Source organism: Bos javanicus, chromosome 7, assembly GCF_032452875.1.
Source record: "Bos javanicus breed banteng chromosome 7, ARS-OSU_banteng_1.0, whole genome shotgun sequence".
NCBI lineage: Eukaryota > Metazoa > Chordata > Mammalia > Artiodactyla > Bovidae > Bos > Bos javanicus.
The window spans coordinates 33843559-33867492 of record NC_083874.1 but is presented as its reverse complement, the minus strand read 5'-3'; the positions used below and the strand labels follow the sequence as shown (position 1 = coordinate 33867492).

Here is a 23934-nt window from a genome sequence, read left to right as displayed (position 1 = left end):
AATGAATGAATGAACACAAACCATAAATGCAAGCCACACCATGTAATGAGGAAGAGTTACATGTCCCATGATTCCTGAATTGTAAACAGAAACCATGCACACAAATGCCACAGACACATACACACATTTGCACTGTGCTTACCTGACTCCACACTTATCACAGACTTAACTAATACACATCACTCATATTTCTATATACTTACAGTCACCTCTCAGACCTACATTCCCCCAAATACACCAACAGAATAGTTATTGATTTTAATTGAATTCTGGGGTATATACCAGGAAACATGCTCCAAACCATGTATATTCACTACAAACCATACACTACAAACCATGTGTAGTCACTAACATGTGTCAGATGCTTGGTAAATATTTGTTGGACAGACGACTGATGAGCAAACATGTCCACACCACTCTCTCTCTCAGTCTCTAATTTCTCTCCCAGGAATCTCAAAATCACAAGAGGATCCCCCTCAGCTAGGATGCACTGCAGTGGCCCGAGTCTGCCCCCAAGGGTCAGGGGAGGTCTCTTCTGCCTCTGAATACTTCTCCTGTGTTTCTTCTCCACGCAAGCTCATCCACGGTGGTAAGGGTACGGGAATCCTTGAGTGTAGGGGTGCTTGGCTCTGGAGCAGGGACACACAGATCCAAACAAGGCTGAGCAGAAACCCAGGGTTTTCAGAGGTGGTCAGGGCCCTGTGGAGGAGCCTGGGGAGGACATCTGAGCTGTTAGGAGGGCGTGGACCAAGCTCAGCGTGGGGGTGTGCGAGTCTTGGTCCCACCATGGTAGGGAAGTTAAGGAGAGGGGCAGGAGAGGTCTGGGCTTGAAGTGGAGAGCAGAGGGACCAGGTTTAGCATCTTTGGAGGGACATGTAGGGCTTGTCTTTGCCTTTGTTTTCAGAGAAGGACAGAGTTCTTGAGCTCGGCCCAAGGGCAGGACCATGCCACTCAGGTCCACACACTTCCCACATGCATCTGCTCTCCACTCGGCCATTCTCAGCCCGGACACCAACCCCAGGCAGGCGATTCCCCAGGGCCCTCCTCCTATACCACAGCCCACCTCCCACAAGTAACACATCAATGATATTCCCCAACTCACCTGCTCCTCGTAAACACACCCACCAGCATCCCTCACATACCACAGCATGCCCCCGCACCACACTCTACACCCCTGCACACAGATATGGCTCTAGTATCTGCTCCCCCACCCACAGATGAAGAAACACAGATGCCAACACATACCCCACCCCATCCTATGACCAACAAACCCCAAGCTCATGACACAACTGTGTCATGCGGATGTCCCTCCCCACCCTCAGCTCCTGGAAGGACCCATACATGGTCTTATGTTTCTAATTTCCTTTCCCAGGAATCTGGAAGTTGCATCGAGACAGTCCCCAGCCTAGAGCACCCCTAGCCCATCTTCAAGAACAAGGGGAGATGGCTCCCCTATCACCACATGTCTCCTTCTCCTCCCCTTCATCCTACAAGACCTGTGCAACCTCTCTGCATATGAACAAAGAGAAGAGGGGCATGAAAATATACTACATGCGGGTACAAATGAAAAAGGGCGTTGCTGTTTCCTGGGAGGCAGAGAAACCCTCAGAGTCACTAGAAAAGCAGCCGAGGAGGGAGGAAGTGACCCTTCCTGAGGACGTGCGGGCAGGGACTCCTCCCTCGGACGTGTCCACCAGAAACCTCCTGTCTGACAGCGAGCCCAGTGGGGAGGAGAGAGAGCATGAAGAGAGGGCTGACTTCGACAGCCCCACCCCAGGGTCACCCACCGTCGAGGAGAGACCCCGGGCCAGGACACCCGACTGGCTGGTGACCATGGAGACTGGCTTCCGGTGCATGGCCTGCTGCCGGGTCTTCCCCAGCCTGGAGATCCTGCAGGAGCACGTGCAGAATGGCATCCGCGAGGGCTTCAGCTGCCACGTCTTTCATCTCACCATGGCCCAGCTGACAGGCAACGTGGAACCAGAGAACACCCCTGAGGAGGAGGTGGAGGACGAGGACGAGGATGAGGATGCGGAGGACGAGGAGCAGGAGGAGAAGGAGAACGAGGAGCAGCAGTCTGCAGGGGAAGATGTCAGCTTGAGGAGACCCTGGAGCCAGTGTCCAGGCTGTGTGTTCCATTCTCCCAAGGACCGGAAGTGAGCAGGGCCCAGGGCTGCAGCGGGAACCATGTCTTCTCTAGTCCTGCCTCTCCGCCCTGGCTCAGAAGGGAGAAGTGGGGCTTTCTCACCTCGGGGGACAACCGAAGAGGGTAACTGGGCCCCTTGCTTCTGGCCCAGGCATTTTAATAAAGTCTGTAAGAGAGAATTTATCCTGAGCTTTTCAGCTTCCCTTGGAAGTTCTCTTTAACTCAAAAGCATCTCTCTTGATTTCCACACAGCAACTGAAAATTCATGGGCCAGACGATCCTGGAAGATGGTGTGGCCTTCTCTTGGAAGAGGTGAGACCTGAGGTTGGCACAGTCTTCTAAGCCTATGTCGTGAAGGCCCAGAGGAATCTAAGGGAAGGGGCCGAGGAGATGCTCTGGGTTACCTGATGGCTCTGCAGTCGTATCACCTTGGGGCCCACGCAACACTTGGGAAGGATTGACCTCTGTTGATTTAGACAAGAAGGTGGAACATTTTGATTGAGTTTTCTCAGGGTCTCCATGATTGACTTCGACTCTAAGAGGATGTATTGCCAGCAGCTCGTTTTGGTAGAGAGAGCCAGGAGTGGTCTGGAAAGAACAGGGGCCTCGCAGGACCCACAGTTTGAGGTCTTGAGAGCCTATGACCTGAGCCGGGACCTCACCCTGACCACTGTACCTAGCCTTCTGTGACAGAGGAGAATGGGAGAGGGAGTCATATCGAAATGAGGTCCCCTGAGGTCTGGAAATATATTCCAGAACCTTCATTGTGTGATAGTTCAGTTCAGTTGCTCAGTCATGTCTGACTCTTTGCAACCCCATGGACTGCAGCACACTAGGCTTCCCTGTCCATCACCAACTCCCAGAGCTTACTCAAACTCATTTCCATTGAGTCAGTGATGCCATCCAACCATCACTGTGCGATAGTTGATCTGGAGCCAGACTCTGTGGTGTGTGTGGCTCTTGAGCTTCGAGGCAGAGGTGAAGGGTAACTCGACCAGCAGAACTCCTGGTGCTTCTTGTCTCTTCCTGTCCTGCCTCATTTGTTTTGTCCCTTCCAGAGAGAAGAAAGGACCCTGGAGGGAGTAGCAGACAGAATGCCAGTGGTCTGAAGGAGGATGAAGGGGCTGGCATTCAGTCCAACATCATATGACAGTATAAACATGATATGTAATAAAGGGTGTTTCCCAAACCTTTTCTGGATATTTTATTTAATTACATTTATCTACCTCTGTATCCACCAGTCAGTCCTCTACATCTGTATCTCTAGTGGTTTGTGAACAAGGTTTCACATAAGCTCCAAAGATGCCCACCAGCCTTTTCCAGAAGCAGCAGTCCCCAAGCTCCCACGGTTGATGAGGGTTCTGTGTGGCTAGTTTTCGAAGACTGGATGCCACGCTTCACATGAAAGCATGGCAGACCACACTGAGTTCAGGTAAAGTCACTGGGAAGTGGCAGGTGCTGTGGGAACTGTGTCCAGTGGGTCATGATTGAAAATGTTGTGACCAGTAACTTCAGAGGATGGAGGGTGGTGTCTGTGTCTTTAGGGCTGGCCTGGGAGAGAGACTGGCATGTTTTCACAATGAAACACTGGGACAAAGGAGGAATTTTCTCAGTCTTGAAGCTGTTGGTGGAACAGTTTCCTCCTGAGATGGTAAGACATTATTATAGTGCTGAATGAGGGGCCATCTGACCTCCATCAGGAATTTGGAGAAGAGATCACCATGTTAGAAATCTAAGCCAATTCTGATGCATTTCATTTTCTAAATAAATTCTGATTCTAGCCTCTCAAGGTTTTGACCGCATCACCTCTGAACTGTGTCTTCTCATCACTGCTACCATCCACTAGAGTCAAAGGCTCTGGGAGGCACTGAAGACTCACTTTGATGTATGATCCATGGTCTTTAAGGTAAGGGAGGAATAATGTATCTTCCTCATCTGGGTAAGGGGCCAAAATCAGGTTTTGGTACGACTTATAGAAGGAAATCATTTTGCAGTTCAGAGATTTTTGTCAGTTTAAGCAGAATAAGGTCTAATTCCAAAGTCCCATGGGTTTATTTTTTTTCCTCAGGATATGTAAGGAGACTTCCACTGGGCTTCATTGAATCAACAATGGTTCCAGGGATCTGGTTTTGTCATTATTATTTAGATAAAAATAATAAGCCTGCTTCCCAAACTAAGCAGTCTTGAGAAAGAAGAATAGAGCTGGAGGAATCAACTTTCCTGAATTCAGATTATACTACAGAGTTACAGCTGTCAAGACAGTATGGTACTAGCACAAAAACAGAGACATAGACCAATGAAACAAGATAGAAAGCCCAGAAATTAACCCAGGCACCTATGGGGACCTTATATTTGACAAAGGAGGCAAGAGTATACAATGGGGGAAAGACATCCTCTCCAATAAATGGTGCTGGGAGGAAAACTGGACAGCTACATTAAAATAATGAAGTTAGAACATTTCCTAACACCATACACAAAGATAAACTCAAAATGCATTAAAGACCTAAATGCAAGACCAGAAACTATAAAACTCTTAGGGGAAAACACAGGCAGAACTCGATGACACAAATCAAAGCAAGATCCTCTATGACCCACCTTCTAGAATAACAGAAATAAAAACAAAAGTAAACAAATGGGACCTGATTAGACTTAAAAGCTTTTGCACAGCAAAGAAAACTATAAGCGAGGTGAAAAGACAACCCTCAGAATGGGAGGAAATAATAGCAAATGAAGCAACTGACAAAGGATTAATTTCCAAAATATATAAGCCATTCATACAACTCAATACCAGAAAAACAAACAACCCAATCAAAAAGTGGGGAAAAGACCTAAACAGACATTTCTCCAAAGAAGACACACAGATGGCTAACAAACACATGAAAAGGTGCTCAACATTGCTCATTATTAGAGAAATGCAAATCAAAACTAAAATGAGATATTATTACCTCACATTGGTCAGAATGATCATCATCAAAAAGTCTACAAACAATAAATGCTGGAGAGGGTGTGGAGAAAAGGCAGTGTTGATGGGAATGTAAATTGATAACAGCCACTATGGAAGATGATATGGAGATTCCTTTAAAAACTAGGAATAAAACCACGTTATGACCCAACAATCCCACTCCTAGGCGTGTTACCCTGAGGAAACCAAAATTGAAAAAGACACGTGTATCCCACTGTTCATTGCAGCACTATTTACAATAGCTAGGACCTGGAAGCAACCTAGATGTCCAGCAACAGATGTATGGATAAGGGTTTGTGGTACATATACACCATGGAATATTACTCAGCCATAAAAAGGAACACCTTTGAGCTAGTTCTAATGAGATGGATGAATCTAGAACCAGTTATACAGAGTGAAGTAAGAAAGAGAAAGAGAAATACCGTATTCTAACATATATATACAGAATCTAGAAACATCTAGAGAAATGATACTGAAGAATTTACTTACAGGGCAGCAGTGGAGAAACAGACATAGAGAATAGACTTGTGGGCCTGGGGAGAGGGAAGGAGAGGGTGAGATGTATGGAAAGAGTAAAGTGGAAACTTACATTGCCATATGTAAAATAGATAGCCAATGGGAATTTGCTGTATGGCTAAGAAACTCAAACAGGGGCTCTGTATCAACCAAGAGGGGTTGGATGGGGAGGGAGATGGGAGGGAAGTTTGAAAGGGAGGGGGTATATGTATACCTATGGCTGATTCAGGTTGAGTTTGATATAAAACCACAAAGTTCTGTAAAGCAATTATCCTTCAATAAAAAAATAAAAAAGAAAAGAAAATGTGGTACATATATATAGTGGAGTACTACTCAGCCATAAAAAATGAAATAATACCATTTGCAGCAACATGGACAGACCTAGAAATTATCACACTTGGTGAAATAAATCAGAGAAAGGCAAATATATGATTTACATGGAATCTAGAATATGATACAAATGAACTTATTTACAAAACAGGAACAGATTCATAGAAACAAATTTACAGTTACCAAAGGGGAAAGGGGATGGGGAGGGATAAATTAGGAGTTTGGGATTAGCAGATACAAACTACTAAATATGAAATAGATAACCAAAGTTCCAACTATATAGCACAGGGAACTATATTCAATAAAAATAACCTAATGAAAAAGAATATGAAAAAATGTACACACTCACACATATATATATAAAACGGAATCATTTTGCTGGTCACCAGAAACTAACACAACATTGTAAATTGACTATACTCCAATTAAAAAATTGGCTTCATGTTCCCCAGTCTCTCCATCTGGGAATGGGTCTCTCATCCATACAGACACATCCCTTCAGGATCCCGAGTGTCTCCTCTCACAGTCATCCCAACGAATTTAGAATTTGAGGTTTATCCCTCCCTTCCAAACTCATGCCACCTGGGAGATTCCACTCATACTATGACATTTTCTGCATACTCTATGATCTTCACCTTGGTTCCTTTTCTCCTGCTCTTGAACTTACCAAGATTTATCCTTTTCCCCTCTTTTCCTAAGTCTTTATCATGTCTTACTTTCTTGAGAGATTTTTTGACTTCTCTCTTCTGCTGACCTCCACATAAATTGTTAGGAAATTGGTCATTATATGAGAGTTCTCACTGCTGTTCCTACTGGGATAGAGACTTCCCTGTAAGCATGGACTGAGGGTAACATGAGGGCCTGTAGGCAGGATTTAGCGTTGCAGGAAGCAATTATCGCTGTGCTTACCTATTCTCGCAAGATCCAAGTTGACTGTGGAAGAGGGAATTGAGGCCTGCAGCTTGAATACTTTTCTGACCAATACAAGTTCACATATCACAATGTATCTTCTCTGCAATGTGTGATAAGTCACTTCAGTCACATCTGACTCTTTGTGTCCCTACGGACTGTAGCCTGCCAGGCTCCTCTGTTCACTGGATTTTCCAGGCAAGAGTACTGGAGTGGGTTGCCATGCCCTCTTCCAGGGGATCTTCCTGACCCAGGAATCAAACCCTCATCTCTTATGCCTCCTGCATTGGCAGGCAAATTCTTTACTCCTGGCACTACCTGGGAAGCCTGTCTTCTCTGCAGGGCCACACATTTTGAGTTAAGAGCCTGAATCATGCTCAGAAGAATGTAACGTCCATGCAGTTTGAAGTCATATTTGAGCTTATCTTTTTTTTTTTTTAACTGTTGGTTAGGATTCTAGTTCAGTAGATGTAACTGAACTCCCTGAAATCCACTTAACTGAACTAGAGCAAAAAATGAAAATATTTGGGGCTTTCTCACAGATAAGGAATGGCCACAATCCTTGCCACGCAGACTGTATGTGGCCCTCCTGACTTACACTCACTAACTCTCAGAGTTTCCAGGGGGTCTGAGATGGGCAGTGGTGGCTAGAGGCAATGATGACATGCAGGCTGGATGTCTTCAGAAACTAATTCTGTTCCTGGGAATATCAGCCTGGCCCCAAGCACCGTTTCCATGTCCCTGGCCACAGGGGTCTCCTCCCTCAATCCTTCACTCCCTCTCTCTCCTACCCCTCATTGGAGGGAGTACTTTCTCAGTTGAGATGAGATTTTTTTTTTGTTCACAGAATTCTCACATATTCTACTATGGCTTCTATTTATTTTTTTAACATTCCAAAGCTAAGAATTTTCTTTACCTTCTGAATGTGGTAAACTCAGAATGCCTTGCTGACTGGGTGGGGGAAAGAATCCAGGGGGCGAAGAGAAATAATAGATATGCCAGTTAATTTTTCATAGTATTCTCCAACAATATATTTTTAAAATTTAGGAATAATATTAGGCATAGTTTCTTTATAAATAATGAAATTATTTTTAAAGGGTATAATGTATAAAAGTCCCCCTTCATAACACCCCAACCCCACTCCCAAGACTACTTCCTTCTGCAGAGGTGATCATTATTATTATGTTTTGCAGAGATTATCAATCATTAGCTGTCTGGTTTCAAGACTTTTGGCCCATGAATTTACATATGTAGGTGTTTTATATGTGATTTATAGCTTTATAGAGAATTTTGATCTATTAACTGTATCATACCATATCTATTGTAAAATTAACATTTTGATTAGAGAGCTTTGAATGTCTTTAATACAGAGGTTTAATATGAATATTTTAAATGGTCTCAATTTCCCTATGGATTACTGACATTTTAAACTCTGCACATCAGTTTCCCCCAATACCTGTAATTCTGTCATGGCTATTTCTCTACTTAAGTAACTATATGATTGATTTCTTTATTTTTCCTGTCTCTTTCCAAGATACTGAATTTGATTGCATCTTATGTATTAGTGAAAAATGCTAGTCTTCGAATTAGGACATTGGGCCTTTGATGAAGTAACTCAACCTGTCTGGGCTTTCAGTTCAGTTCAGTCACTCATTTGTGTCCGACTCTTTGCCACCCCATGAATCACAGCACACCAGGCCTCCCTGTCCATCGCCAACTGCTGGAGTTCACTCAAACTCATGTCCATCGAGTCAGTGATGCCATCCAGCCATCTCATCCTCTGTCATCCCCTTCTCCTCCTGCCCCTAATCCCTCCCAGCATCAGAGTCTTTTCCAATGAGTCAACTCTTCGCATGAAGTGGCCAAAGTATTGGAGTTTCAGCTTCAACATCAGTCCTTCCAATGAACACCCAGGACTGATCTCACCTAGGATGGACTGGTTGGATGTCCTTGCAGTCCAAGGGACTCTCAAGAGTCTTCTCCAATACCACAGTTCAAAAACATCAATTCTTCAGCACTCAGCTTTCTTCACAGTCCAACTCTCACATCCATACATGACACTGGAAAAACCATAGCCTTGACTACACGGACCTTTGTTGGCAAAGTAATATCTCTGCTTTTTAATATGCTATCTAGGTTGGTCATAACTTTCCTTCCACGGAGCAAGTGTCTTTTAATTTCATGGCTGCAATCACCATCTTCAGTGATTTTGGAACCCCCAAAAAGAGTTTGACACTGTTTCCACTGTTTCTCCATCTATTTCCCATGAAGTGATGGGACCAGATGCCATGATCTTAGTTTTCTGAATGTTGAGCTTTAAGCCAACTTTTTCACTTTCCTCTTTCACTTTCATCAAGAGGCTTTTTAGTTCCTCTTCACTTTCTGCCATAAGGGTGGTGTCATCTGCATATCTGAGGTTATTGATATTTCTCCTGGCAATCTTGCTTCCAGCTTGTGCTTCTTCCAGAAAAAGTCTGGGCTTTAGCATATGTATATGTGATCAAGAGGCCCATCTTTCAAGTGCTGCTCTTTGATTCACTCTAACTTATTGACCTACTACTTGAGAAGAGAGTCTGTTCTCACAAAATAAGAACAGTCTCTTTTGAATCATTGGGTTAGGCAAAGCTTAATGGGTCATACTCAGGTTGTTATTTACTTTTACATATGCTTAGCTCTTGATGAGGGTGAAAGAGGAAAGTGAAAAAGCTGACCTAAAACTCAGCATTCAAAAACTAAGATCATGGCATCTGGTCCCATCACTTCATGGAAAATAGAAGGGGAAAAAGTGGAAACAGTGTCAGACTTTATTTTCTTGGTCTCCAAAATCACTGTGGATGGTGACTGAAGCCATTAAATTAAAAGATACTTACTCCTTGGAAGGAAAGCTATGACAAAGCTAGACAGTATATTAAAAAGCAGAGACATCACTTTGCTTACAAAGGTCCATATAGTCAAAGCTATAATTTTTCCAACAGTCATGTGTGGATGTGAGATTTGGACCATAAAGAAGGCTGAGAGCCAAAGAATTGCTTCTTTTGAATTGTGGTGCTGGAGAAGACTCTTATGAGTTCCTTGGACTGCTAGGAGATCAAACAAGTCAATCATAAAGGAAATCAACCCTCAATATTCATTGGAAGGACTGATTCTGAAGCTGAAGCTCCAATACTGTGGCCACTTGATGCAGGGAGCTGACTCACTGGAAAACACCCTGATGCTGGGAAAGATTGAGGGTAAGAAAAGAAGAGGTTGACAAAGGATGAGATGATTGGATGGCATCACGGACTCAATGGACATGAGTTTGAGCAAACTCAGGGAGATAATGAAGGACAGGGAAGCCCAGTGTGCTGCAGTCCATGGGGTCCAAAGAGTCAGACACAACTTAGCAACTGAACAACAACAGCAAAGGCCTCAATACTTTATATAGTGCTTGTGACTATTTCTAATATCTTATTTTTTATTTCCTCTTACAGCTTCTAATTTGTTATTGCCAGTGTAGAGGGACTTGAATTGATTTTTAAAATTTGTTGACTATCTGCCTGTTGAACTATATTATTAGTTCCTACTAGTTTATCTATGGATTCGTTTGGGTTTCCTAGATAAATGAGGCTATTAAATGTAAATAATGTGTTTTTTGGATAAATTTTATTTTTTCATCTCGGAATCAAGATTGCCAGGAGAAATATCAATAACCTCAGATATGCAGATGATACCACCCTTATGGCAGAAAATGAAGAAGAACTTAAGAGCCTCTTGATGAAAGTGAAAGGGGAGAGTGAAAAAGTTGCTTAAAGCTCAACATTCAGAAAACTAAGATCATGGCATCGGCCCCATCACTTCATGGCAAATAGATGGAGAAACAGAGGAAACAGGGCTGACTTTATTTTTTTGGGCTCCCAAATCACTGCAGATGATGACTGCAGCCATGAAATTAAAAGACACTTGCTCCGTGGAAGGAAAGTTATGACCAACCTAGATAGCATATTAAAAAGCAGAGACACTACTTTGCCAACAAAGGTCCATCTGGTCAAGGCTATGGTTTTGCCAGTGGTCATGTATGGATGTGAGAGTTGGACTGTGAAGAAAGCTGAGCACTGAAGAATTGATGCTTTTGAACTGTGGTGTTGGAGAAGACTCTTGAGAGTCCCTTGGACTGCAAGGAGACCCAACCAGTCCATTCTAAAGGAGATCAGTCCTGGGTGTTCATTGGAAGGACTGATGTTGAAGCTGAAACTCCAATACTTTGGCCACCTGATGGGAAGAGCTGACTCATTTGAAAAGACCCTGATACTGGGAAAGATTGAGGGCAGGAGGAGAAGGGGACGACAGAGGATGAGATTGTTAGATGGCATCACCGACTTGATGGATATGAGTTTGGGTAAACTCCAGGAGTTGGTGATGGACAGGGAGGCCTGGTGTGCTGTGGTCCATGGGGTTGCAAAGAGTTGGAAATGACTGAGCAACTGAACTGAACTGAATATATATATATAGATAGCATTATGTTGAATTAATTTAAATATTTACATAACTGTTAATACAATCTAACATCCTTTATCAATTATTTTCTTTCAATCTGTATTATGTTTTCAAAGTATATCCCTATCCATTCATATAGATGTAGGTCTTTTATTTTTGACTGATATCCCATGTATGGACATAGCATCATTTATTTTCCATTCAAGCATTACTGGACCACTGGATTGTTTCCCTCCCTTCTTGAGAGTAAATAATATTTCCTAGACTATCCCTAAAGACATCTGACAGTCAAGAAGGGCCTGGCTGCCTGAAGCATTCCTGATTGCCTTTTGTTGTTGTTGTTCAGTCACTAATTCATGTCTGATTCTTTGTGACCCCATGGACTGCAGCATGTCAGGCTTCCCTGTCCTTAACTATGTCCCAGAGTTTGCTCAACCTCATGTCCATTGAGTCAGTGATTCCATCCAACCCTCTCATCCTCTGTCACCCCCTTCTCTTCCTGTCCTCAATCTTTCCCATCGTCAGGGTCTTTTCCAGTGAGTTGGCTTTTCACATCAGGTGGCCAAAGTATTGGAGCTTCAGCTTCAGCATCAGTCTTCCCAACGAATATTCAGGGTTGATTTCCTTTAGGATTGACTAGCTTGATCTCCTTACTTGACTTTGGCTACCATCCAACAGGCCATCTCCAGCAATTTGAAGCATAGAACATCTCGCCAAATGGGGAGACCTAAGGAGCTTTCAGAATGTGGAAGGTTTTTTTTTTTTTTTTTTTTTGCCAGCTGTTGCCTGTTCTTTTTTTTTTCTTTTCCTCTAATTTTATTTTATTTTTAAACTTTACATAATTGTATTAGTTTTGCCAAATATCAAAATGAATCCGCCACAGGTATACATGTGTTCCCCATCCCGAACCCTCCTCCCTCCTCCCTCCCCATACCATCCCTCTGGGCCGTCCCAGTGCACCAGCCCCAAGCATCCAGCATCATGCATCGAACCTGGACTGGCAACTCGTTTCCTACATGATATTTTACATGTTTCATTGCCATTCTCCCAAATCTTCCCACCCTCTCCCTCTCCCACAGAGTCCATAAGACTGTTCTATACATCAGTGTCTCTTTTGCTGTCTCGTACACCGGGTTATTGTTACCATCTTTCTAAATTCCATATATATGCGTTAGTATACTGTATTTATGTTTTTCCTTCTGGCTTACTTCACTCTGTATAATAGGCTCCAGTTTCATCCACCTCATTAGAACTGATTCAAATGTTTTCTTTTTAATGGCTGAGTAATACTCCATTGTGTATATGTACCACTGCTTTCTTTATCCATTCATCTGCTGATGGACATCTAGGTTGCTTCCATGTCTTGGCTATTATAAACAGTGCTGCGATGAACATTGGGGTACACGTGTCTCTTTCCCTTCTGGTTTTCTCAGTGTGTATGCCCAGCAATGGGGTTGCTGGATCATAAGGCAGTTCTATTTCCAGTTTTTTAAGGAATCTCCACACTGTTCTCCATAGTGGCTGGACTAGTTTGCATTCCCACCAACAGTGTAAGAGGGTTCCCTTTTCTCCACACCCTCTCCAGCATTTATTATTTGTAGACTTTTGGATCGCAGCCATTCTGACTGGTGTGAAATGGTACCTCATAGTGGTTTTGATTTGCATTTCTCTGATAATGAGTGATGTTGAGCATCTTTTCATGTGTTTGTTAGCCATCTGTATGTCTTCTTTGGAGAAATGTCTATTTAGTTCTTTGGCCCATTTTTTGATTGGGTCGTTTATTTTTCTGGAGTTGAGCTGTAGGAGTTGCTTGTATATTTTTGAGATTAGTTGTTTGTCGGTTGCTTCATTTGCTATTATTTTCTCCCATTCTGAAGGCTGTCTTTTCACCTTGCTAATAGTTTCCTTTGATGTGCAGAAGCTTTTAAGGTTAATTAGGTCCCATTTGTTTATTTTTGCTTTTATTTCCAATATTCTGGGAGGTGGGTCATAGAGGATCCTGCTGTGATGTATGTCGGAGAGTGTTTTGCCTATGTTCTCCTCTAGGAGTTTTATAGTTTCTGGTCTTACGTTTAGATCTTTAATCCATTTTGAGTTTATTTTTGTGTATGGTGTTAGAAAGTGGTCCAGTTTCATTCTTTTACAAGTGGTTGACCAGATTTCCCAGCACCACTTGTTAAAGAGATTGTCTTTAATCCATTGTATATTCTTGCCTCCTTTGTCGAAGATAAGGTGTCCATATGTGCGTGGATTTATCTCTGGGCTTTCTATTTTATTCCATTGATCAATATTTCTGTCTTTGTGCCAGTACCATACTGTCTTGATAACTGTGGCTTTGTAGTAGAGCCTGAAGTCAGGTAGGTTGATTCCTCCAGTTCCATTCTTCTTTCTCAAGATCGCTTTGGCTATTCGAGGTTTTTTGTATTTCCATACAAATTGTGAAATTATTTGTTCTAGCTCTGTGAAGAATACTGTTGGTAGCTTGATAGGGATTGCGTTGAATCTATAAATTGCTTTGGGTAGTATACTCATTTTCACTATATTGATTCTTCCAATCCATGAACATGGTATATTTCTCCATCTATTAGTGTCCTCTTTGATTTCTTTCACCAGTGTTTTATAGTTTTCTATATATAGGTCTTTAGTTTCTTTAGGTAGATATATTCCTAAGTATTTTATTCTTTCCGTTGCAATGGTGAATGGAATTGTTTCCTTAATTTCTCTTTCTGTTTTCTCATTATTAGTGTATAGGAATGCAAGGGATTTCTGTGTGTTGATTTTATATCCTGCAACTTTACTGTAGTCATTGATTATTTCTAGTAATTTTCTGGTGGACTCTTTAGGGTTTTCTATGTAGAGGATCATGTCATCTGCAAATAGTGAGAGTTTTACTTCTTCTTTTCCAATTTGGATTCCTTTTATTTCTTTTTCTGCTCTGATTGCTGTGGCCAAAACTTCCAAAACTATGTTGAATAGTAATGGTGAAAGTGGGCACCCTTGTCTTGTTCCTGACTTTAGAGGAAATGCTTTCAATTTTTCACCATTGAGGATAATGTTTGCTGTGGGTTTGTCATATATAGCTTTTATTATGTTGAGGTATGTTCCTTCTATTCCTGCTTTCTGGAGAGTTTTTATCATAAATGGATGTTGAATTTTGTCAAAGGCTTTCTCTGCATCTATTGAGATAATCATATGGTTTTTATTTTTCAATTTGTTAATGTGGTGTATTACATTGATTGATTTGTGGATATTGAAGAATCCTTGCATCCCTGGGATAAAGCCCACTTGATCATGGTGTATGATCTTTTTAATGTGTTGTTGGATTCTGATTGCTAGAATTTTGTTAAGGATTTTTGCATCTATGTTCATCAGTGATATTGGCCTGTAGTTTTCTTTTTTTGTGGGATCTTTGTCAGGTTTTGGTATTAGGGTGATGGTGGCCTCATAGAATGAGTTTGGAAGTTTACCTTCCTCTGCAATTTTCTGGAAGAGTTTGAGCAGGATAGGTGTTAGCTCTTCTCTAAATTTTTGGTAGAATTCAGCTGTGAAGCCGTCTGGACCGGGGCTTTTGTTTGCTGGAAGATTTTTGATTACAGTTTCAATTTCCATGCTTGTGATGGGTCTGTTAAGATTTTCTATTTCTTCCTGGTCCAGTTTTGGAAAGTTATACTTTTCTAAGAATTTGTCCATTTCTTCCACGTTGTCCATTTTATTGGCATATAATTGTTGATAGTAGTCTCTTATGATCCTTTGTATTTCTGTGTTGTCTGTTGTGATCTCTCCATTTTCGTTTCTAATTTTGTTGATTTGATTTTTCTCCCTTTGTTTCTTGATGAGTCTGGCTAATGGTTTGTCAATTTTATTTATCCTTTCAAAGAACCAGCTTTTGGTTTTGTTGATTTTTGCTATGGTCTCTTTTGTTTCTTTTGCATTTATTTCTGCTCTAATTTTTAAGATTTCTTTCCTTCTACTAACCCTGGGGGTCTTCATTTCTTCCTTTTCTAGTTGCTTTAGGTGTAGAGTTAGGTTATTTATTTGACTTTTTTCTTGTTTCTTGAGGTGTGCCTGTATTGCTATGAACTTTCCCCTTAGGACTGCTTTTACCGTGTCCCACAGGTTTTGGGTTGTTGTGTTTTCATTTTCATTCGTTTCTATGCAAATTTTGATTTCTTTTTTGATTTCTTCTGTGATTTGTTGGTTATTCAGCAGCGTGTTGTTCAGCCTCCATATGTTGGAATTTTTAATAGTTTTTCTCCTGTAATTGAGATCTAATCTTACTGCATTGTGGTCAGAAAAAATGCTTGGAATGATTTCTATTTTTTTGAATTTACCAAGGCTAGCTTTATGGCCCAGGATGTGATCTATCCTGGAGAAGGTTCCATGTGCGCTTGAGAAAAAGGTGAAATTCATTGTTTTGGGATGAAATGACCTATAGATATCAATTAGGTCTAACTGGTCTATTGTATCGTTTAAAGTTTGTGTTTCCTTGTTAATTTTCTGTTTAGTTGATCTATCCATAGGTGTGAGTGGGGTATTAAAGTCTCCCACTATTATTGTGTTATTGTTAATTTCTCCTTTCATACTTGTTAGCATTTGTCTTACGTACTGTGGTGCTCCCGTGTTGGGTGCATATATATTTATAATTGTTATATCTTCTTCTTGGATTGATCCTTTGATCATTATGTAGTGACCTTCTTTGTCTCTTTTCACAGCCTTTGTTTTAAAGTCTATTTTATCTGATATGAGTATTGCTACTCCTGCTTTCTTTTGGTCCCTATTTGCATGGAAAATCTTTTTCCAGCCCTTCACTTTCAGTCTGTATGTGTCCCCTGTTTTGAGGTGGGTCTCTTGTAGACAACATATGTAGGGGTCTTGTTTTTGTATCCATTCAGCCAGTCTTTGTCTTTTGGTTGGGGCATTCAACCCATTTACATTTAAGGTAATTACTGATAAGTATGTTCCCGTTGCCATTTACTTTATTGTTTTGGGTTCTAGTTTATACACCGTTTTTGTGTTTCCTGTCTAGAGAATATCCTTTAGTATTTGTTGGAGAGCTGGTTTGGTGGTGCAGAATTCTCTCAGCTTTTGCTTGTCTGAAAAGCTTTTGATTTCTCCTTCATACTTAAATGAGATCCTTGCTGGGTACAATAATCTGGGCTGTAGGTTATTTTCTTTCATCATTTTAAGTATGTCTTGCCATTCCCTCCTGGCTTGAAGAGTTTCTATTGAAAGATCAGCTGTTATCCTTATGGGAATTCCCTTGTGTGTTATTTGTTGTTTTTCCCTTGCTGCTTTTAATATTTGTTCTTTGTGTTTGATCTTTGTTAATTTGATTAATATGTGTCTTGGGGTGTTTCTCCTTGGGTTTATCCTGTTTGGGATTCTCTGGGTTTCTTGGACTTGGGAGATTATTTCCTTCCCCATTTTAGGGAAGTTTTCCACTATTATCTCCTCAAGTATTTAGGTTAATGATAGGCATCTTACTGGGATCCTAGAGGAGTCTGAGCTGGCCAGAATCACCTCCTCCTCCATACCTCAAGAGAAATGTGGAGAAGAGTCTAAGAACTGAGAGTAGAAAGAGGGAGAGATGGCAGTGGGGCAAAGCTGTTACTGAGGTCCTTGAGTGGGGTGGGAGGGTGCAGAACCCCTAGAGAGCCAGGCTTTGCCTTTTGAGAACTTTTCCCATAAGGATGCTTAATTTTAAGGCGATACCAGTCATGTAAAGTTGACTTGGTCCACACTGTCACAGAAATCTGCTGCCTTATCAGATTCTCTTCTTGTTCATATACCTTTTTGTCCTGTTGCTTAGTTATTGCTTTTAGTTCTCCACTGATGTGAACCATGGTAGTTGATCTGTCTTGCTCTGTGGCATTTAGTTCACAGCTTGAGGGGGAGGGTGGAGGCCAAATGTGCTCAAGAAGGAAAGATGGAGTTTGAAAGGAGATCTGAGTTAAGAGTGTTTTCTTAAGTCCTGATGAATAAAATCTAGGTCCAGTGCCTCAAGGATCTCCAAAGTCCTGCTTGTTCTCAAGGCTGACCAGGGTTTACTCAGTGAAGGAAACGTATGCACTTGGGATTTTCATTGCTTGCTCATATGTGCCCTCCTCAGATACAGATTAAGACTGATTTTCCCCCAAAACAACTTTCCAAGTGCTACTGTCATCTCTTGAACATTTACTGCCCCTTCCTAGTGTCCCCCTAGAACGTCACTGCAGCAAATTTATAATTAGGTAGTCATGCTTCTTCCCTTATTCTCAGCTGCTTCTGATCAATTTTATCTACTTTATTCCATAGTCTTCACTTATCAGGGTTGTGTGTTGCTCAGTCGGGTTCGATTCTTCGTGACCCCATGGACTGCAGCCCACCAGCCTCCTCTGTCCATGGGCTTTTCCAGGCAAGGATACTGGAGTGGGTTACCATTTCTTTCTCCCGGGGATCTTGCCAACCCAGGGATAGAATCTGGGTCTCCTGCATTGTAGACAGATTCTTCACCGACTGATCTATGAGGGAAGCAACTTTCTAGCTGTAGGTTAACCCATTAGAAATAATTTCTTTTTGTTTCTCTTCTTTGGCAAATCCTTTCTATCTTTTAAGGTCCTTTTCTTGTCTCTCTACCACCTACCTTCCTGAACTTTTTTTTTTTTCTCTTTAAATAAACTTTGTCTCATTTCCTAACTTTCTTGTAAATATTCAGAGTTTATTCCTCACAATTAGACAAGCGTTTATGAATGTTTGGGCATAATGGACTCAGAATAAGTTGATATCCCTGTGGTACCTCTCTTGCTGGGGAGCCATGAGTGAATCATTGGCTGTTGGAGACACAGCTTGTACGGAGTCAGAAAGGCAGAGTGGTCTCTGAATGCTTGTTCTGCATGTGTGTGTGTTTCTTCCTGGTCGTTTTCCTTGTCCAGTCACCTCCAACATCCCTCCATCCAGCCTGAGGAATTATTTTCATCACAAGGTAGAATGTTGGTTTTGTTTTCCATCAAGTTCTTTCCTCAAAGTTTGGTTGTAAGTTGTTCCTGTTTCAAAGACTCCTTTTCTCTCACTTTACTTTTGTTCTATCATCTCCGTCCAGAATGGCCCGCTGACTCAAATGGGTGCAGATCCAAAGATGGCAAGGAATGCCAACAATTCTGAAATTACAATACAGACATATTGGGAAAACTTGAAATAGTTATCCTGCCAAATGAAAGAAATTGCACTTACAGTGTATTAAAAGTCTCAGCGTGAAAACACAAATGATAAGAAATTGAATCACATCTAATTTTTCTTTGGTCCTTTCCTGATTTATTCCAGTCTTCCAAGGTGACATGATTAACTATTTGTTATATAAACTTTCAGTCATTTTCTGCACATACACACTTTTTTCTTTTTTTCACAAGAGTGTGAACTAGGTCACTTTCAACATGCTGTGATTCTATGATTCATTCACTCCCACTGAGTCATTCAATGATTAAGTAGTTTTTTTCACGGAAAAATATTTCCAATAGCTAATAGTCAATGTCTGTGGAGTGCTTACACAATATCTGTATCTTCTGACTATGTTATATATACTTTTTACAACATACCCATGAACTAGGTACAATTATAACCCCCTTATGACAGATAAATACAGAGGCCAAGTAACTTGCCCAAAACACTGGAGCAAATCAAAATCCATGCCTCTATAATCATTTTGCTTTATTGCCTCCCTCTGGGATGCTTGATGATTATGCAACTAAAACTTAAATACCATGTTACATTTTCATATTTCTTACACAGGCATAGAGTTGTGATATGAGGTAACTAAACAGACTACTTTTAAAAACCCTTATGCACCTGAAATGAAAGTAAGCCAGGGACTGCAAGCTGTAGATTCAAGATTTCCTACCAGCTTTTAAACAGAGGTTCTTGAATTCAGTTTATGTAATGTCAAGTCTAAGGTGTAGTCCAAATAGTAATAGAAAAATGGAAGTGTGTAGAAAAGTGTTTAAAGTTGACAGGTACTAGGAATGTAGTATTACCCGGGCCAAGGTAAAGGCCCACAGCAAAACTCACCATTTCTGTCCCAAAGAGCAGACCTCCACATTGTAACTCCCTGGGGCAGCTAGTATAGCAGCATCTTCAGTCTGATAGACTCATAAGGATGCCATATACTTGGTTAGCAGTTCTACAGTCTTTTTAAAAATTTGTTTATTTTAATTGGATAATTACTTTACAATATTGTGAAAACAGTTCTATATTCTTGATGCAATAATATTTTCAGGGTGTGGGAGGATATCAAGTTATGAAAAATATCCTTAGAGAGGTCTGCTTACTAAGCTTTGCTTTTTTGATCTCCACAATACTTTTCCTTAACTTTTTAGAATCACATTGTTTTCCCTTTGTCTAACGAACTTTCAAATACTTTTTAATGAACTATCAAGTTTGGGAAAAAAATAAACATCTCTTTAAAATAAAGAAGATAGTGACAGTGGTAAGTAGGAAAAAACTCTAAAATTGAGATATACTTCATCATAGCCAGTAAATTGGCATGCAAAGTTCATGTTTACTGTTTAGGATGTCTAATTATAGTCAAGGATGCTCTGAGGCATCTCTCAGATCTTTATGAGCCTCCATCATTACTGATGAGTAGGGTTGACAGATAAAATATAGGCTGTTTAGTTAAATATGAATGTCAGGAAAACAATGAGTATGTTTTTAAGGTAAGTTCCCTGGTGGCTCAGTGGTAAAGAAAAATGCAGGAGATGCAGGTTTGGTCCCTGGGTTGGGAAGGTCCCCTGGGGCAGGTAGCATGGCAACACCCTCCAGCATTCTTGCCTGGGAAATCCCATGGACACAGGAGGCTGGCAGGCTACAGTCCATGGGGGTCTCAAAAAGTCAGACACAACTTAGTGACTAAACAACAGCAACAAAAACAACAACATGCCCCAAATAGTACATAGGATGTACTTATACTAAAAATAATGATTTTTTCTAAAGTTCAAATTTAACTGTCCTATATTTTTATTTACTAAATCTGATAGTCCTCTGATGATCCACAGTGGAGGCAGTTCAGAGATGGTACCTACCAGCTCTCAGACAGTCACAGATTGCTTCTGGAGATCCAGGTACAGTACAAAAATTCTTTTTGGATATAGCTAAGAAGTCATGACTAGCCCTTGACTGCAAGTACGTCCTTGGGTTTCCCTGAGGTGGGATGAAACTTTCTCTTAATGGCCCTTTAGTAAGTCTGGAAGACCCTTTCCAAGGGGAACCCCCAAAGTCAGTTTCATCCTTACAACCATGTTTCCAGTTCCTGGAATTAGGTCCATGTGATGGGAGTTACATACCTTTGACCCTTTGTGGATAAAGTTTTGCCATCCTGGGAGATTTAATAGGAGAAATGTGAAAGAGTCCAGGTACCTGTATGGACAGAAATAACCCTGTTATACTTCTGTATATGTGACAAGTCTCTAATAGTTCACAAAGATCTGGTCTTAGAAAGACTGATCCAAACTTGAATGTTTCTGATGGCAAGGCAAGGATCTGAGTTTCAAGTTCATCCTTTATGGTTGTGGAGACAATAAGGAACTTCACATAGTTCCCAGAAGGGAAATCATGGAGGAGGCGTTGGCTTCATCCATCGTGCAGACTTTTATGTTTGGTTTTACCTAGATTGTGTTGCAAAGGTGGAGCTTGTTCACACCTATGGAGGTTCAGAACATTCTCGGATGTGCTTTTGGGGCCTTCACTCCTAGAGGGAGAGAAGTGCTGCGTCTATAGGAATGCCGTGAATATTCAGGCTGTCAATGGCTTTCTCAAGTGCTGTTTCCTTGGTGCTGCTCCCTGAAGTGTGTAAAGGGATTGTCATCTGTTTTGTGGCCTGGTAGCCTGTCTTAATGTTGTGAAAAGAAGTTGCTACACCTGGCTCAGAGGATTTCGGATGTAGCGGGAGAAGACTGGTCAAATTTAAGTAACACTAGTTTTACTAGAGCCAGGGAGAACAAATGACCGGAAGTGGAGGTGTCTAGGATGGGAAGGACGTTGCTGTAATTTTAAAAATGCTCCAGGACCAGGAAGGACAACCAGAAGTACTGGGCTTTAATTTGGGTCACAGATAAGAGAGGGAGGGAGGGAATAGGGGTTGACCTTATATAGATGGCCAGCGTGTTCATTCACCCAAAACCCAAAAGGTGGGTTGCTGAGATACTACCATGTGTCAGGTACTCTGTTAGGTTTTGGGATACAATAGTGAAGAAAATGAATTCTCAGTCTTTAAGGAGTGTATAGTTCAGTCAAAAAGACTGATAAAGAAATAGGCAATTGCAACATAGGAAGTAAGGCACTTAACCAAGGAAGTGGATCTTTGTGGGTGTAAACAGGAAGGCTGATTTATCTAAGCCCAGTGGTGGGATAGGGAATGGAAAACCCAGAGGGACTTCTTTTTTTGCATGTAGTAATGTAGTATTTATTTTAAAAATAGGCATGTAAGAGGACCCCTGCAATTCAAACCTGTCATTGTTCAAGGGTCGTTATAGACAGTATGCAAGATTATCAGTTTTATTTTGGACAAAGAGTGTTGCTATAATTTGGAGAAATTCGGTAGTAGGTACCCTGACTATATAGCACGGAATTTAAGATTAGAGCCAAACAGAAATGTAGGGTTTAACCCAAGAGGATAGTTCAAGTCATGACAGAAGACAAGATGTCCCAAAAATAAGACAAAGGAGAGTAGTACATGTTTATGGTTAAGAGAAGAAAAAGGACCCCAGAGGAAGAAAAGTTCCACAAGGAATGAATGAAGAGTGGCACATGCTACGGAAATGGAAAGATGAGGACTGAGAAAACAGCGTTTATAATAAGAGTAAGAGGTACCTTGAGTAGTGGAGGGAGAAGCCAAATTCAAAAGGGTTAACCAGTAAGTGATGGTAAGAAACTGAAATAAATTCAAATTTGTCCACACCCCTCCTATCTTTCCTCATCCCAGAAACACTGGTTATGTTAGCAGTCACAGGCCTCTTTCCATTTTTTGGCGTTCCCTGGCCCTCCAGATAGTGATTTGAGTAATTGAGTTCTTCTTAAATAAGTGTCCATAGCAGTCTTAGGTTAAAATCTGTTGGTTTCTTCTGTGCTGTCAGCGCCTGGTACTGGCGCTCGGCTTGTCCCGGCTTCCTGCCGCGCCCTTGGCCTGGATGTGGGAGGCGAAGGCCCTGAGCATTTCCTGAGCGGTGTGGGCGGTGAGGTGCGCGCTGCGCATGATCAACAATGCCCGTCTCCGAACAGCACGTCCACGCAAGGCTCGGAGCCCTTGTGCCTCATGTCTACAATCACTGAGCAGTTGAGGTTCGTACAGCGAACTTTCTCGCTGCTCACTGCCTGGTGGAAGGTCTTCGTCGATTCCAAGTTCTTCTTGAAGGAACAGAACTGAACCCGAACCTGCTTGACCGAGCAGAGTCCGAGCCGAGCCAAGGCCGCCGCCATGCTGACACCCACTCCGGCCCAGAGGGACGAAGTGAAGTGATATTGGAGATCTGCAGGGTGAGTAGAAATTTTCCAGGACCTTTCCAGGCAAAGATGGAAGGAAGAAAGACAGTTTCAAGCAGAGGGACCACTCGATATAGAATCCTTAAGGAGAATATTGTGTGTTCAAAAGTATGGCTGGGGCGTGAAATCGGAGGTGGGGGATGGTAGGAGATGTGGCTAGAAAGAGAGGCAGGGCTCTGTCATTTAGATTTCGTTCTGTGGGCAATGGGGATTCGCTGAAGTTAGTGAAGGCAGAGAAGTGACACTGTCAGATTGTGCTTTAGTAAAGTCACTTAGGTGATTGTGTATAGTGGATTTTGACAATAAGCTCAAATTCTTCTGTTGTGGGGCCAGGTCATACCTGAGACCATGTAGTCACTGGATTCAACTGAGGCTATGAGTATTTTTGATTTTTGTTTCTCTTTTGGGATGTCATGCCTTATTTCCATTAACAGCAACATGAAATCAATGAAATATGTGTGTGTGTGTGTGTGTGTGTGTGTGTGCGCGCTCAGTTGTGTCTGACCCTTTGCAACCCAACGGATTATAGTCCACCAGGCTCTCTCTGTCCGTGGGATTGTCCAGGCAAGAATACTATAGTGGTTTGCCATTTCCTTCTCCAGGGGATCTTCCTGACCCAGGGATCAAACCCTTGTCTTCTGCATTTCCTGCATCTCAGGTGGATTCTTCACCGCTGAGCCACCAGGGAAACCAGATCTTTCCTTGTATTATTTTAAATTAACTCAAGACCTGTAAGGGCCATTGCTGTAGAAAGGGGTCTGGCACATGTAACATCTGGGTGGAAACAGAAGCTGATGGAGAAAGTGAGAATTCGAGGGATTCTGGAGCAGGATGTGGGAAGTAAAGAACACTGAAAGCCCTTTCTAACTCACAGCTTTATAGCTACTGGTCCTCCTTACCCTCTCCTCTTCCTGATCCCTAACCTCATGAGGATGAAAATGTATCCTAGAGGCCTCTGATCAGATTCTGCCCACAATACTCTGGTTTGAAAGTCACAAAGTTCTCTGAGAAGTGATAAGCTGCTTCTCTTCCTTCCTTATTAGTCACTTGGTACCATTTCTAGTTTCCAAACACCTACTGTTTGTAGAGC

At 41.8% G+C, this 23934-nt stretch overlaps 1 protein-coding gene and 1 pseudogene across 2 annotated transcripts in view; one reads left to right on the top strand and one right to left on the bottom strand.

The window, feature by feature from the left end:
- Nucleotides 1-5795, top strand: part of LOC133251032 (protein FAM170A-like) — a 29937-nt gene extending 24142 nt beyond the window's left edge. Inside the window, exons 7-10 of one of the 2 annotated variants that reach the window (XM_061422984.1) lie at nt 449-589; nt 1373-2156; nt 2399-2458; nt 3205-5795. In XM_061422984.1, coding sequence (XP_061278968.1) covers nt 449-589; nt 1373-2156; nt 2399-2405 — 932 coding nt within the window. In that variant the 3' untranslated portion in view covers nt 2406-2458; nt 3205-5795. The remainder of the gene's footprint in view (nt 1-448; nt 590-1372; nt 2157-2398; nt 2459-3204) is intronic. The other variant, XM_061422985.1, reaches the window with a different exon arrangement.
- A 16047-nt stretch (nt 5796-21842) lies between these two features.
- Nucleotides 21843-23077, bottom strand: LOC133251030 (large ribosomal subunit protein mL53-like; annotated as a pseudogene).
- Nucleotides 23078-23934: the final 857 nt, after the last annotated feature.